The sequence below is a fragment of the Squalius cephalus genome, assembly GCF_949319135.1.
Source record: "Squalius cephalus genome assembly, chromosome: 15".
Classification (NCBI taxonomy): Eukaryota; Metazoa; Chordata; class Actinopteri; order Cypriniformes; family Leuciscidae; genus Squalius; species Squalius cephalus.
Window position 1 is genome coordinate 8,771,553 of NC_137136.1, and position 17,668 is coordinate 8,789,220.

A 17,668-nucleotide genomic window follows, 5' to 3' on the forward strand; every position below is an offset into this window, starting at 1 on the left:
TTTCAGAGCCTCTTTTTCTGTAAATAAAAGGCAAAAAGGGAGTGTGACGGGGAGCTTAATCACAGAAAGCACTGAGTAGACAGACATGCTCTCTGAAAGAATTACCTGGTTTACTTCATGTTACTTAAGGTTAATCAAAGCAGACTGAAAAAAAAAAAAAATTGTAATTGTAAACACATCCAAATGTCAAGCTCCTGACCCCATTGGAGTAAACCCCATAAGAGTTCACTTGCAAGCAAACCTGTCTGATACCATCTGTACAACTGTGATACAATCCTCATTAATATCTAATATAAATCAATGAAAATGAAAAGCCATACCACATGCAGACTGAAACTTAGCATTTAAAGTGCCTAAGGTCCATATTTGACTGTTTGAGTGGAGGGAAATCATGAGAACAGATGATGATGATGCAAAGAAGCTTACAGTGTGACATCTGGGTAGAGGATTGCATAATGTAAAGAGGACAGACAGGTGGGAGGCACTAGCGTGAGCAAGTCAGTGAGCCGCCAGCCGTGACATCCTGTCAGTCAGAACCTGTTGGTTTTGTGGTTGTGCAAGTCTATCTGTTATTTTGAAGACTGCATTAAAGTCACTGGGAAATGGAAGTTGCGAGTGCGACCGACTTTACTTCAGTATTGTGACCTATGATCGTGACGTATTTTCCCGAGTGAAACTGAATATCGAATGAGAAAAATAGAGGGCGTGGCTTGTTTTTTGAATTGATTGGATCTAGAAAAGTCCTTTCAGCTCGCTGCCAGAGCTCACAGGAGACAGACAGTTGGAGGGAATGTTCTCACCTAATAAGCCTTCAAACTCACGTCATCAGAAAGGGAAAGCCATTCCAGAGAGGAAGTACATTGAGTGAGTGAGTGAGTGAGTGAGTGAGTGAGTATTTACTATGTACTACTGTGCACCCAAAGCGCTTTAAAATCATATCAGGGGGGTATCCTTAAACGATTACAAAGACAATATTTTTTTGTGAATCAACTTGCACCGATGAATTGGTCACCACAATGTGCACTAACAAAAGTAAATTTTGATTTCATGCTGATTTTAAAGGGACACTTCACCCATTTGCATTAAGCTTTGCATTGTTAGAAATCCAGTCATACTATTGAATGGTCATGCAACATTTTTTCATTTTCCCCCGAGACGAGAGAAATCTGTATTTACCTCTTTACACTTCCTCCTACAATGACGCAAAAATCGTCATTTTGCGTCATTGTAGGAGGAAGTGTAAGAGGGGGGGATTTCTGTTAAGACTACAAGCACTAGATCCACCCTTTCAAACCCGCCCATAGGGGGTTGGACCTAATGCGCTAACAGACCTATCACAGATCAGTGCGAGTGCGTTTGATTTCAACGGCAGAAACCTGCAGAAAACAGGGACGAAGAAAGCTGAGTAGTAGGGGTTACCATACTCTATTTCCCGGACATGTCCGGCCGTCGAGATCGACAAAAATGTCCGGGATTCAGCTTTTGCTTTCTGCGGTCGCCATCCATTGTTTACATGCTTACCTTTTGTTTCAATCTAACTGAATTCACCCCGATTGGTGAATCTGAATGTAATGTTTACATGAATGCTAAACAAGTGATCGGTTGATTTGCGTTTTAACATTGCTAAGAAAATACCCGCACCTCCGTGAGAGATAGCCCATGAGACCGGTGCATCTCACAGGCGAGCTCATCAGTAATCACAGTAATACAGGGAGCAGGACGAGGCTAGTGCCGCGGGAGAAAGACGCGAGGCCGGTGGCGTGATCGGTTGAAAGACGCGAGGCCGGTGGCGTGATCGGTTGATGTGTGTTTTACCATTGCTAAGAAAATACCTGCTCCTCCGTGCGAGATACGAGAACAGTGCCTCACAGGTGTCGGTCGTCAGCAGGGGCGTAGTTTGTGGGGGGGTTGGGGGGGAGATAACCCCCCCAATATTTAAATCTATGCATTACAACCCCCCCAATATTTATACCATGATCACATGAAAAATATGCAGACCCAAATTTCAACCCCCCCAATGTTCAAACCAAATCTACACCCTTGGTCGTCAGTAATCACGCCACCGGCCTCGCGCCGTTCTCCCGCGCCCCTCAGCCTCGTCCTGCTCGCCACAGTAAACATGATGAATGGCGACTGTAGAACGCAAAAGCCAAATCCCGGACATTTTGGGCAAACTCGTCACGGAGACTCACTCGTAGCCTAGCCTTGCCTTGTTGTTTAACTGTGCTCTCTTACCGGTAGGCGTGGCTTGGGAGTGGCCTTGTAGGGCAGCGAAGCAAGTGCATTCTGGGAGTTGTTGTCTTTTATCCACATAAGCCAAAAATACATTTTCTGGCTTTTCTCAGTCTAGAAAGCTCCAAATTCAAAAATAATTTCACATTTCTTCTACATAAATGACCCACTTTCAATACACATTCATGTCTCCACGGGTGAAATGACCCTTTAAGGCCTGTAAAGAAACTGCAGTTAAAATGTTGTAGGAATCCGGTGCCTCTGGAAATATCCCTCTGCATACCAAACACCTTAAAGCATGTAGTAAAAAATGTGGTGGCATGATGTGTCAAGTTGAGACCTGAAAAGCCCTGAACTTCAAAACATAATCATTAAACATGAACATAATGTATCATTACACCTCCTTTACACTGGTATGCTTTAAGGTGTACAGTATTATACATTTGTTATGATAGTGTTTTCTTTAGGGCTTGAGGAAAAATAGCATATAAAACTGTTTAGATGAAGTAAATGCAGTGTAAGCGGTTGATTAATTTGACCCCATCTTTAACCTTGCCAGATGCAAAATATGACAAGCTTTTGAGTCATGTAGCGGCAAAAAAAAAATCATGAAAACCAATGACAATCAATACAATCATGTTAGTGTAAAAATGTACACATTTTAATGGAAATGTAACACAAATGGCTTTTATTATTAATTTTGTTAGTTACAGGTGATCTGATTTTGGACCAATGGACTAGGTGTTATTTTATTCACAAATTGTTTTTTGTGTTAGAACAAATTTTGCCATCATATTCCCCAGGAGGTTTGGGGAATATCAAGTGGCAAACAGTGCTAATTGGAATGACAGACAGTTAAATATTACTGACAAACTAGCACAGATAACTTCTGAGTAAAAGCCTCTTCATGAACTATCCTATCAGTGGTAGGGCCTACTGTTCTGTGTAACACACCTGTGAAACACCTTTTCCGTTGAAAACACCCAAAGATAAACCGGCTTTTAACTTTTCTCTGGAAGAACACACCTTTCATTTGCAGCAATGTGTCCCTTATTGACAATACAAATCCATTATCTATTCTATCTGAAAACATATAAAACAGCAGTGCATTCGATTATCAGCCTGAACAGTATAAAACAGTAGTAACAATCTTTATATAAACTGAAATAGTCAATTAAAGCCAAATTTGATCAACTGCTCCGGTGCAAGGAAGATACAAATGACGACTGTTTTGTCAGGGCGCTAAGGAGAAAACAAGTCTTTTTGTGCACAAACACATACACAATATAAAAATAATGACCATTTTGTACAGAAAAATCTCATAGTTCACAATATTTTGGAACCATTTTGTTTTTTACATTCATTTGAATGTGAAAGGTTAAAAATGAACCCAGGAGCATGAACAGCGGTACAAGTAATCATCCTGGCCTTTATTTATGAGGACAAGAGGGATGTTGCCTGCTAAACAGGTCAGGCACATAGGTTAGGCTGTAACTAATCTCAATGTCAAGCCAATCTGACAGCAACCAGATGATCTGAATGAGAGAGATTCATAACAAAATAAGGTTGAATAACAATCAAATCCATGATCACTACATCAAATTCAATGAAAAACATAGTACCATTATTTATAATGCATGTTCTTTTGATAGAAATTTCTGTTGTTTAACAAAAGGACACACAACATAACAAAATCAGCCACTTAAAACCACCATTAAAAAAAAAAAAAAGCATCATGACCGAACCGGCGGGGACAAACAGGTACCCTCTCTAACCTGTGTGGAATCTGCTCGCTTGATTAGATTTAAATAAAAAGCTACATCAAAAACCTCTATTGAAGTGCATTATTCTTAGAAGGTGATCAGCATAGAGGTCGTTCGCAGTGAAGATCATATGCAAAGCAGGAAATGAACCAGGTGGAAGTTAATAAACAGTCAAATGTATCATGTTGCAGACAAATGCCTTTCACTATTTAAAAGATATTTAACATATATATATATATATATATATATATATATATATATATATATATATATATATATACACTGCATGAAGAAATTTGTCTATTTAATTTTATTTATTTATTTATTTTTTGCACTGTAACAATTTTTTAATGACAATTAAGCACATTTCCTCCCCAAATTCTCATTATCATACTGTTTCTGGGTATTTTACTTTTACTGTATTTTTATTTAAATCAGCACCAATTAAAGAAACTACAAGTACTACCAAGATGTATAAATCATTTTGTTAGTTAAACACAATTTAGTAAATATATAATGTTTGTGTGTGTCAGTCATGAGAATTTAGATTGATGAAAATTGGGCAGAGGAAAAATTAGCTTAGTTGTGATTAAAATAATGTCACAATTTGAAAAATGTTAATGGTCCAAAATAGGCTTCATTTTCTATAGGTAAAAATATAATTACTGATTTCTTTTGATTTTGGGGGGTAATGTTTTGACAGGTTTAATGAGATTCATAATTCCACTTGCCTCTATGTTTGCTTGTGAAATTCTTAAAACAAGACAAGCCTAAATCTATTTAAATGCAAACAGGAAACAGCACAGGAACAACTAACCCGAGTAAATGTTCCTCTTCTATTATATGTGTGTCATGTATCAGAGCTAAAACAGAACCTGACAAAACACGTTGAATCCAAAGCCTGGTTTCAGAACAGAGAAAAAGAGCAACTTTGTGCTAAGCACAGAAGAAATGTCCTTCTCCTGCGTTTGAGCGTGTAAACGATCCAGGCCTTGATTTTTTATTTTTTTTCCCTAATGTGTTTCTATGGCTGGTTTTAAGTGACAACAAACAAAACAACACCCATGATAAGGCTGGCAAGGCGTTCACAGAAACAAAAGGTCTGACGGTAGAATCAAAATAAACTGAATGACCTCTGGTGAAAAATCATTCAATAAAACTGTTTCAAAATAGCAGTTTGGCAAGTCCCAGCAGGAAGGATTCAGAAAAAGAGGTCATAGTTCAAAACGTGTCTATTCCTATGGCAACAGGTGGAACAACTAGGCCATTCTGTCAATAAAAAAGGCTTTTTTTGTGATATTGCTCTTTTTTTCATGGTTCTCTTCTCACCTAAAGACCAAAATGAAAGGCTTCATTGAAATATTACACATGGATTAAACATGAGAAACTGGTTCTTACATTGCTAGTAGCTAAACTGGAGTAAAAAACCCAAACAAACAAGAATATGTGCTAGTCAAACCGCACAATCAGGGCACTTGGCATGCGTGAACAGACTTGGCTGGCGTCTACAGACTTAGCAGGGGTGAATATGAACGCACCGAGGCGCACAGACAGCTGTTTGGATGCTAACGCCCATCTCATTGTGCATCATCGCCAATTTGGACGGCCCAAATCCGAGGACGAAGAGGCCCTTCCAAAAGCTCACCGATTCACAGCATGAACAAACCCTTTCCTAATGAGGGCTTGTGCTGGCTAGCTAGCTAGTTTCTCTCAGCCCTCTGCTGTTGGCACACTTGCGTGAACCTGCACACATGCATGCACGCATTTTGAAACATTATGAGGAGCCTTGCGAGTCAGAGTCTTCTTGCTGAAAGAGAACTTTCCCAGACTCTGTCCCCTGCCCTCTTCCTCGCTCCGCGGACCCGTTGATCTCTCCCAACGGCAAGTAGGAGTAGTCCGCCCTCTTTTTGCGCGCTTTGCATTTTCTGCACGTCTGGATAAGGTTACCGGCGAGGCTGGCCAGCAGCGACGTTGCCAGGATGGCGCAGACAACCAGCCAGCTTTGTCTGCACACACATAAACAAAACACTCTCAGGGTGAGGAGCTGCACTTTGACCTCTGACTCCACCGCTGCTGCCCACAGCCTCCACAAAGCACTTGACTGCAACCATGGAAACACAGCACAATCCCTTACTTGCATGTGAAAGGCTGAACTGACTAATAAATTCATCTGTGCCACTCCGCTGCCACAGAGCTGTTTATCAGTACAGTCTGGGCACTTGGTTAAGACTTGTCTGAAAGCCCGTTCTGCTAAACACGGGCCTGGAATTTGTTAGAGTGAATTTCCTTGGTAATAATCAAGTTGCTCAAACACGCAGATAGGGAATGGTATAATGACAAGTTATTTGAGATAACAGATTTTTTTTCCCCTTGTTGTGGAAACTGTGTCTTTAAGGCATAGGAAAAAGCATGTCTTATAATTGTACCCGACATTAGTTTAAAAAAAAGAAACTTTTCCACTCTAAAATGAATCAGATGATCACTAGAATGTTTTCAACAAATGCACCATGCAACTGACTTCTTTCTTCAAAACCACCTGTTCTAAAACAACAACTCAATACTTCATATTCAATTAAAATGTATATAATAAACAAAAAAACAATAAATATGAATTTAAAAATATATGATTTATATTTTAAATGATTGAATAATATATTAAATATATATTTTAGTCTATATAAAATATTGAGCTGTGGTCTTCAAATATATTATATTTTCTGAGCCATTAATTTCAGCTCCATCACAGAAAATATAAATAAATGTTTCTAGATTTTTAGACTCTTCTCTCATTTTTAATATGATTATCACCTAGAAACACCGAAAATGTTTATATATATGTTATATTAATTATATTTGTTTATTGTAATGGAATGCTATTCTTACATATTTATGATAAAATATTTGACATGACAAAACATATGATTTTTGTATTTGACTGTATTGACACACTAAGTCATTAAAAGTTGACCAAATGGTTTGTCCTTTGTCTCAAGAAGCAGTGAGAGGACACATCCTGGCTGTTGTTATGGGGTGTGTGCGTGTATATTTGGAGCACTTACTCAGATAAATAGCGTCTGGGAGCATGAGATTCCTCCTCTTGTCTCCATTCCCTCCACATCTGGGTAGCCAGACAGTGACCAGCTAAAAGTATGTGGGGAAAAACAGATTTTTGAATCAAATCCATTTGTTGGGACAACAGCTCTCCTCTAAAGGCATATTTTGCCTTTTCCCCCTTTCCTAACTTCAGATGTAACTGTGGGAAACAAAAGTGCAAGTGCAACTGTTTTTGTTGTTGTTGTTGGTAAATCAATGCTATGTGTATTACTATCAATGAAATTACTGTTTTTGATAAACATCTAAATGTGCCTCTAGATTAAAGGTGCGGTCACATTAGCGAAATTTCAGCGAATTGTGAAAAATGAGTGACAGCTCTTTGCTGCACTCCTTACTGTCTACAGGTCTAATACAGCTTGTGTTGCCCCATTATTCAATAACAGCTTTTGGAAAGCCTGGGTTACATTGTGCAAGATCAGGGACCTTGTTAAAAATAATGAGTTGTTTTTGCAGTAACAAAAGTAAAAAAAAAAAAAAAAAAAGTCTTTTTGGGCTAACATTTTGAAAATTATATAGTATTTGATATAGTATGATTTCATTATTTCTAAACCTCCAGGAAAGGTCCATCTGGATTTCTCATGATATGAAATCTTTCACGTGGAGTGAATAATGGAGATGGCTGTCACCCTGGCCTGAATACAGGGAGAGATAAGCAGAAAGCTGTTCACGTGCACAGCAGACGGGAGATTCCAATCGTAATGAGCCCGTGGAGTCAAGTGAAGAGCTGTTCCTGAACTCCAGAGCACAGGGGGTTCGGGGCTTTTTATTTCTCTGCAGGGAAGCTTGAGAATGCATCTTCATCTCACATTAAATGACAGAGGTCAGAGAGTTAAGATAGAACGAGCTGACAGGTTCTGGTCTTGACAGATTCTCTGTCGCAGAGGTCATCACTAACACAAGGGGCTGTTGGGTAGACTGTGATTCTCTAAGGTCTCTTTTCTCAACAACCCCCCCCCCCCCCCCCCCCCCCAGCTCCACAAACAACCAGTAGCTTTGTTTATCAGAGACTGTTTGAGTATGTGTGTGTGCGCAAGTTTGAGTAGAGAGGTTGCAATCATGTTATGGTGAATGAGCAGACAGAGAAAGAGAAAGGGAAAGGAGATATTTTGAAGAATGTCGGTAACCAAACAGTTAATGGGGCCCCATTGTATTTTTTTTTCCATACTATGGAAGTCAATGGGGCCCATCAACTGTTTGGTTACCCATATTCTTCAAAATATCTTCTTTTGTGTTCAGCAGAAGAAAGAAATTCATATAGATTTGGAACAACTTGAGGGTGAGTAAATAATGACAGCATTTTCATTTTTGGGTGAACTATCCCTTTAAGCTTATTTTTTGTAATTAGTTGCATTAAATGGATTAGTTAAATGAATGCCTTAGTGCCCTAGTGAAAACATTTCCAGTGAATCACAGAAAAAATGGAAGGCTCATATTTCAGACAACTGGCGTGCCATGTTCTATAGTAGAGAGTGTGGACTGACACTAGCATTCGCACACATTTAGAAGTGCAATGAGGAATGCTGATGGTCAAACTATAAGGGTTATGTGCTGAGGAAGTGTGAGCATTAAACTGATCTATAGAGACGTCACAGGGGGAATGTGTTGTTTACATGTCGTGTGAGTGCTAATAGGGGCTGTACCGCACCTCTGTGCAGACTGAAGTTTCTTTCCCCCTGGAATGTGGTATTGCAGCTTCCAGTGACTGAGTTGCATGGACACATGTCGTGGCATTGGCACGGCTGCTTGCAGTTCAGTCCGTAGAATCCAAGAGGGCACTCTGGGATGACAAATAGAGCATGGTTAAAAAGTTAAAACTATTCATAGAGTAGATTTGCACCAAAAGAGAGTTGCCTACTTAGGCACTATATGTGCACGCTCAAAATTTAAGCTGCTTCTCACAGTACTCAGAAATATTAAGCTGTTTTATATGATATATTTGACCAAAATCGGCACCACTACATGCATCGCTCATGAATAACCTACATAGTATTTATGCTTATATGAGTATTGCACTGTTAGATTAGCAACATGCTAATGTTAAACAATTGGAATCATAGTTGGGGGAACATGATTTCACCAAGTATAACATCTTTGTTTATCCTGGAACAACATTCCAATCAACCAATCAGATTTAAAGGAACAAGTTTACAGTTTTTGTCAAGTTTAGTGTTACAACCAGTGTTAGGACCTTCTACATCAGTGTTATTCACCTATCATTTCCCTCTGATATTAGGGATAACTTATGAGTAGGGTTATGTTTATGGGCAGGGATAGGGTTAGGACTAAATTTTCAGACAGGAATGTTGTTCCAGGACCAACAAACTATGTTGATCCAGGAACACATCTTACTTGACAAAATCACCTAATTTGTGCACTGCCATTAAGTTACCGAACAACGTTTCAAATCAGTCAAATCAATGTAGAAAAAGTAATTTATATTCAATCAACACTTTTATCCAAAATAACTTGTTGCATTCAGGGTACATGTAAAATTTAGGCATCTCCTAAACATTTACCTGGAAATATATCTCCTTTATTTTCTTAATACTTCCTTGCCACATTCACCCGACTCTCAGGACACTCAGTTGCATGTTAAATATGTTTATTAATTGTGGATCAATTGTTTATATACTAAAACCGGTTGAGATAAGACTGCATACCTTGCTCGCAGGAATCTCCATGGAAACCAGGAGGACAGGTGCACCGTCCGTGGACGGGATCACATGAGCCTCCGTTTGTGCATGTGCATGTCTGATTGCAGCCATCACCATAGAAACCTGCCACACATACTGCAAGGATAAAGATGTTGTTCACTGTATTAGTATGAGGCACATTCAGATTAACATACTGGTTTAGAATCATTAAAATTGCTGACTGAAACAAATATGTTGCAACCAATAGAACACTTAAGTTATGATCTCCCAGTAAACAGCCAGTCAGAGCTATATTTGATAGTTTGAAAAATCTGAATATGTGTGACAGCCAAGCTAACTTTGCCTTTACCTTGGCTACAGTTTAAACTCATCCATCCAGCATCACACACACATCCATCTGTTCAGAGACAGGAGAGAAGAGAGAAATAAAGAGAATGGGGTTATCCAAAAATACTACCTTTAATGAAAGAGTGTTTTCTTTGTCACAAAACATTCAGTAACTATAAACAATCTGTCAAAATCTAGAGATTTTAAAGAAACTAATTACAAGCATATAGGAAAATAAACTACAATAGAACAAAGACATAAATTGTATAAAGTAATCAAAATGTATAAAAAACACGTCATAGTCTTCACTGTGTACATTAAATATACATTTATTCTTATTAAAGTTACAAAAGTGATTCAGTCAAGAGCAGTGAGAGATTTTCTCTTTTTTGTTGTTTGATTAAAATTAATAACGACAGCAGGTAAATTTGGATGCTGTCACTTTAAGAGCGACTGCACGGATCCAATATACTCGTTCACTTTCTTTCTCAACCGTTTACATTCACTTAAGCCATAAATGACTGTATTTACCTGCAAAGACATGGTTACTTTGACACTTAGGTATGTGTATTTAACCATTCAAGCCCAATTAGTCTGCAAAAAGCACTCAGTACAGTTCTCACGCGCTTTATAAATAGTGGCTTCAAGTGCGCACGCCTCTCAGACAGCGCTGAGAAACAGCATGCGTATAAAGCGAATTTAGTTGTCTTTCGCTGCTTACTGTACTTCAACGGTTTAAAATCACTTGTTTTTAAACCGCAATACCTAAAAACACATGCAAACGATAAGCTTTTGTGACGGCGTAGCACAGTAACGTCGCGTGACTGTAACCGCGATAGAGACGATAGTACAAAATCTCTACCGGTTGACAAATTTCTACCGGTTAATCGTGTATTCCAGTATATCGCCCACCCCTAATTACAAGGCATAATTAATACATTTAAAAAATATTTCTATAATGTATTATATATATAAAGGCTTCAAGTAAAGTGTTATTATATTTTCCTCTTGTGATGTAAAGAAGTGTGAGATTGACTCACTCTCAGTGCAGATCCCGTGCTCTCCGCATTCAGCCTGGCATATGAGTTTGGCGCATCCTGTCCCGCTCCAGCCCTGCTGGCACACGCACTGGCCCTCCACGCAGCGCCCGTGGCCACTGCAGTCCTCCGGATGGCACAGCCTCTCATGAACACACAACACAGTGGATACCAGCCTTGGGCAGCGCCACTCCGGACTTGGTTTGCTGCAGGCGAAAATGTTGTGATCAAATTGACAAATGCACCACACTGTTGTTTGTATATGTGTATTTTTGCTGTTGCTTTTACACACCAGTGGTCTGAAGGGTAATTGGCCAGGGATCCGTTGAGGATGTAAGTGGCCGAGCCGCCTCCATCCAGATTAATAGCGTTAATGACATGCTGATCCTTCAGAAACTTTGCCACTTGCCAGAGGTTCATTCTGCAAAGACAGTAGTTTATTAAACACACATAAATCAAACTAAAATGAAAAACTAAGCTGCAAAAAATGATCAGAAATCAGATGTCACAACTATGAGAATACGAATGATACGCAAATTAGCCTTAATAATGGTCATTTATATATAGATCTTGTATGTTTAATTTTATGTAAGTGCAAATTTAAGTGAGTTTAAAGGGGGGGTACAATGGTGTTTCATGTATTCAGAGTTGTTTACAGTGTTAAAGATATGGATTCTCATGCATAACATGGCCAAAGTTTTTAAAAAATATTTTGGACGAATAACGGAGAATTTCTGTGCCGAAAATCTTACTTCCGGGTTGGTACAAGTTTCGGTTGGTTTTTTTTCGACCGTGGATCTAATGACGTAGACCAGAGTGGAACTCCTTATATGAGCATTTCTCTCGGAAAAGCTCGCCCGCGCGCACGTCGACCAGAGGAGAGCGAGACCGCGCACATCAACGCGCTTCAACAGGAAATCATCGGCAGCGCTGCATAGTGTCTCCAAAGTGTGTTTTTGGATGTGAGGGAAAGCTTACCAAAGAACCCAGCGTTAGGAACAGTGGATGCAGATTGTTGTGTAGTTGTGTAGACTGTTTGTTCCCTGCATTTCGACGATGAATGTTTTATAAACAAAGCCCAGATCGACGGCTCTGGCTTCGCCCACACGGCCCGCCTCCAGACGCTCGGGTTTTTCCGGAAAGACTCGGTACAGCCTATCTTTCTTTTATAAATATAATAAAACTAAAGACTTTTTGGAGATATGAAGGATGCTATACTACTCTATAGGTACTCAAATGAGCATTTCACCCCCCCTTTAATCAATTGACAAGACTACACTGCCGTTCAAAAGTTTGGGATCGGTACGATTTTTTAAAGTTTCTGAAAAAAGTCTCTTATGCTTAAACAGGTTTTATTTAATTGATCAAAAAAACAGTAATATTGTAATAAATTATTACAATATAAAATGAATTTAACAAAATGTAATTCATTCCTGTGATGGAAAAACTGATTTTTCAGCAGCCATTACTCCAGTTTTCAGTGTCACATGGTCCTTTCAGAAATCGTTCTAATATGCTGATTTGGTGCTCATTTCTTATTAAACATTTCTTATTAAGAATTGTGCAGCTTACTATTTTTTGTGGAAACCAAGATACATTTTTCAGGATTCTTTGATAAATAAAACGTTCAAAAGAACAGCATTTATTTGAAACAGAAACCTTTTGTAACATTATAAACATCTGATCACTTATTGACTCAAAGTATTAAATTCTTTCTAAAAAAAAAGAAAGAAATCTTATTGACCCAAAAATTGTGAATAGTATATTATCATGTTTTTGCTGCAAGTAACCCTGAGTAACATTACAAGTGCACTAAAGTCTTGAATATGGCCTCACTGGAAAAATGATTGATATCTGTTGCTTTTGCTGCTTCTTGATCAATAAATCATTCTGGTTTAGTTTGTGTGGTAGCATGCACAGACAGAGGGAAGAGATCAATGTTTACAGTGATAAACAGCTGACATCAGCTCAGGTTCAAAGTCCATTCTCACCCTCTCATACGCGTCTGTCCATCGACGTGGAAGAGGATGAGTTTCCCCTCTGCATCGTGACCCACCGCCGTACGGGCAGATATCACATCCACAAAGTCTCGAAATTGTCCTGCAACATAAAAGATGAATGACTTATTAAGTCTTATATTATAATATTTGAGTGTGAATGTGAGAAGTACCTGAAGTCTAAACTACTGTTGAAAATACAGTTTTTTTCTGATATAGACTCTGGGGTCAAAATATGTTAGGGAGCCAGATAAACAAGCTTATTATATGGTCACACTTCAGACAGGATCTTGTCAAATCTTACCGGTCTCCTGTGTTTCGTCACATTCTGCCTGAATGCTCTCATTGATGTAGATCTCGCCGTTTCTCAGCAGCCACACCACCCCACTGATCAACTGCACGAAGGGATTTACCTTATCCAGAACATCATCCTCAGACAGGTATCTAAAAATATACAGACAAAAAACACAAGAAAGAGGGTGAGTGAGAAAGCGCAAGTGAGATGGATCAAGATGAGGTGGTGCAGCCTGATGGTTAAAGATTTGGGCTGATAACTAAGATGCTGTACTGTAGGTTCAAACTCCACAATGGGTACTGCTCTTGATCAAGAAAACACCAAGAATATGTTTGTAGGTTTCTTTGATGAAGGGAAAATTCAAAATGACAGTATTTATTTAAGATGGAAATTGTTTGTAGCATTATAAATGTAACAGTAGAGTACATCACAACCCAACAAAAACCACACTTGACAGATTGAACTATGGACGGAAGCAATGAAGGCACTTTCAAAAACGAATAAATCCAGCTACTTCCTTCACAAAAAAGGTTGATGGTTTGGAAAGGCAATATATAAATAAATAAATAAATACTAGCACAACCCAAGGCACACGGACAATTATATGCTACTAGCTACTTACTACTATAATACTGCTAGCTAGACTTTATTTTAGTGGGAGAGAATGAGCATTTTACTTCGCAAAAAAAAAAAAAATGGAAACTGTATATAAAAACAAATATTTCTTGGTCTGTTTTGCCAGAAGAGACTGTGTGTCTGTTAATGCTTAACTTTGATTATATGCTAGTTCACTCAAAGCTAACAGACATGGACTAAAAGCCACAAAATGTTTGTGACAATGTCCAGAAGGTCTTTCTCTAATAACTGTATTGTAATTCACTTTGGATAAAAGCATGAGCTAAATGAAAAATAAGTAATCAGCAAAAAACAAAGAAAAACATTTGATTTGCTAAGGACTATCAGTGCCAGTAAAGCCACAAATAAACTTTACTGACAGCAGTTATGCTGTTTTAATTCCTTAAAGCTCATCCAGGTGAATGTCCAAATATGCTATGTAAACACCTTATCTAACACCAGGCTCTTAACGTCATAATGAATGACCGAGACACCCCGGGTACATGCAGTTCCAAAGTACTGGCTATTATTAAGAGCACTGGTGCGTTATGCAATATTGCCATGTTTTTGTAAGGTTTCTATTTTAGGAAACAGATGTTCTAAGGGCCCTGTGTTCCCACGACTGACTTCCTCCCAAATTCTGCACCCATATTCAGGTTGAGGTTAGTTCTGAAGGCAGCTACAGCACCCAAGAGTGGAGAAAACCACTTACTTACAGACATATACTAACATTTCACTAAGAATGAGGAAGTGCACTTAAGTACACTCTACTAAATAAATATCTTCTTTTGTGTTCCACAACAACTAAATCATATGTTTTAAGGGTGAGAAGATATTGACAGAATTACAATTTTCAGGTGAACTATCCCTTTAAGAGCGCAATACAGATATAAAAGCACAGCTTAATTATAGCCAGGTCAAAAGTACACCAGCACCCAACCAGGAGAGACTAGCTCTATTTTCTATTGTTTCTTCGGTCTCCACACAAAAACAAACCCTGTGGTAATGCAAAACGTCACGAGGGCCAGGAGAAAGACTGCAAAGAGTGAAACCTCAAGCTATGCCCTTACCCAAACACTAGTGTCCCATCCTTTCTGATGCCAAACTGAGCATTTTGAATTCCTCCACTGTTCCTCACTAGCTTCCCATCACTTACGACATTCCCTAAACACTGCCCGGTGTGAGTGTTAAAGTAGCCTCCATTCTGGGCGATGAGGCACTTTCTAGTTTTGGCAGTGAGCTCCACCAGATCTCTGTGATTCCGCTCGCACCCTCCAGGGCCTCCTGGTTCCAGAATGGACACGGATCTCAGTGGGTCAAGCACCTCTGTGATATGGCCATTCGCCCATCTGTGAGCACCAGAGTCATCGGCGATGTCGGAGATGAATATATTTGACTTGAACACTGGTGAGCTCGAGTGTTTGCTTGCTGCCCAGCTTTCGTGGGTTACGTTGCCATGGGCGATGGGCTGACAGTCTCTCACATGGCGGTGGGAATGAGATGGCCCGTGGGATTTGGTGTAGGGTAACAAGAGGTCATCATCCAAAGAATGTCTGTCAAAGGAAATGTGGAAAATTATCATGATTAAATCAGAGGAATAAACAGCAAATTTAGTTTTTTAAGCTAACTAGGTTAACTTGTGTGATACGAATCAGAGAGATGTCATAACTGATTCAGAGAGAACAGATCCCCATCCAAGTTGTACAAAGTAGGATGTGGATGTTGTTCATTGTTTTGCAGCGCAAGCACATTTTCATGCGTACATGTTCCTTTTAAAGAAACCTGCAATTTTGCATTTTTCTCAGTCTGAACCAAAGACAATGTTATCTGAGGTAAAAGCTAAATCAATTAAGAAGCAGCAGATGTTTAGTCGTGCAATCCTTATGTAAGCTTGGGTTCAGTGTGTGGTTGCTTGGATCCTCTTTCACTATGCAAATGCAAGATGCAAATTATCTGTAGATTCAGTTGGAGTAAAGTACTGTACTGCAACTATTTGTACACAAAGCTTAATGAAACTTAACCAATAATGCTAATTACTGATCTGCAAAATTATCTTAAATTTCTATATTGTGATAAAAGTTCAGAAACAATTATTTTAACAATCTGTTGGAGCAAATGCACACCTTTTTTGATGTGTAAGCTAGAGAAAAAACTTTATAGAGGCAAAGTATAACGGCACACTCGCTTCAGCATTTTATTTATTCCGACGTTTCCATCAGAATAAATAAAATGCTGAAGCAAGTGTGCAGTTATACTTTGCCTCTAAAGATTTAAAAAACCAGACAGCAAGGAATGCTGATTAATTAGGTTAAGGAATGCTGAAAATTTAAAACTTTAGGATGCCCTCACTTAAAACTGACTTTGTAAATAATTTTTGTGAGTGAAAAGGTCTTAGTGTTTCAGAAAAGCTTAAAATTCCATTTCATCTTGTGTTCTATATTTCATTTGGAACTCACATGTGAATGTCTTATACTTGACATTCATTTTTGCAGCATCCCTGCTTGTCAGTGTAGTGAGGCCAATAAGCATTGGCATCTTTCCTGACCTCTGGTTGTAGTATGGATTACATCTTCCAAACTGGCATAGGATAATGTACCCAAATGCCTGACTTCCACAACAATCTATGACTTATATTCTTCATCTCTACCCTCACCGCTTCTATCCTTCTTGATCCTCAACTTCTTTTCTTACTACGACCTCATTTTCTGACGAACTGTAGTCCCTAATACTATCATCAAGACTTTCTGGAAAAGCACAGCTTTTCCTCTCTGTCTTCTATAAATCTTACTAACATTAACCTACAACGCAGGCAAAAAGACTATTATACTGCCTGCGACTACTGAACAATAGTGCCAGCTACACAGAAATACATCTTTGAGTTATTGTTTTTGTAAAATGTGCATTAAAAATGACCAAAAAAAGGCGCATTTGGATGTAAAATGATATGTTTTTAAATGGAATTTGTATATATATTCTAATCTAAAATGAACTCACTAAGAAACCTTGACACTGACAACATGTGACCAAACATGTGCTAATGTCTCCCTCTCTCACTTTCTTGTAGCCAAAAATGTAGGCTAAAGCACATGGTAAATCGTTTTTATTTTATTGGCTGAAGGGGATGTAATATGATATTACTAAAGTTATTATTTTATTTCTTTGGTTGAACATTATTATTGGATTTTAAATGCAATTTTCTTAGCGCCATTTATAAATGTCCCATAGAGGGTTAAGTCTTTTAGAATCAAAAAGGAAAGGCTTATTGCAAGAGATTTGTAAAATAAGTTAAAACAACAAAATACATTAATTTCAAGAAAAACATCTTACAAAAATGTTTCTAAATCATTTGGAAACATTATACAACTTCAAGAGTTTGATCATAACTGCACTACATGATGCACGTCCTTACCGGATGTCTTTGCACTGGCACAAATATACTCCTAGACATATTAGAAACAAAGAAATCTGATCGAAATTCACAGACGATGTTGCCATAAGATATATGTATAACACATAAAAATAAAATAAGTTACTATCCCGTTTCTATCTGATTGCTTCGACGAACGGACTTTCATTTGTGCTGGTCATATGATGCAAATCACATGATCAAGCCAACTGATCTTATCTGTCAATC

At 38.5% G+C, this 17,668-nt stretch overlaps 1 protein-coding gene across 1 annotated transcript; it reads right to left on the reverse strand.

Annotated features, from left to right (window-relative positions):
• Positions 1-4,292: 4,292 nt before the first annotated feature.
• On the reverse strand, positions 4,293-17,644 carry nagpa (N-acetylglucosamine-1-phosphodiester alpha-N-acetylglucosaminidase). Its single transcript, XM_079893859.1, has 11 exons — positions 17,444-17,644; positions 15,105-15,587; positions 13,429-13,568; positions 13,119-13,227; positions 11,420-11,548; positions 11,131-11,333; positions 10,113-10,160; positions 9,770-9,898; positions 8,755-8,886; positions 7,055-7,136; positions 4,293-6,001 (listed from the first exon to the last, which is right to left on the reverse strand). Exons 1-11 carry the CDS (start codon positions 17,527-17,529, stop codon positions 5,770-5,772), a joined length of 1,773 nt encoding a protein of 590 aa, XP_079749985.1. The 5' UTR covers positions 17,530-17,644; the 3' UTR covers positions 4,293-5,769.
• Positions 17,645-17,668: the final 24 nt, after the last annotated feature.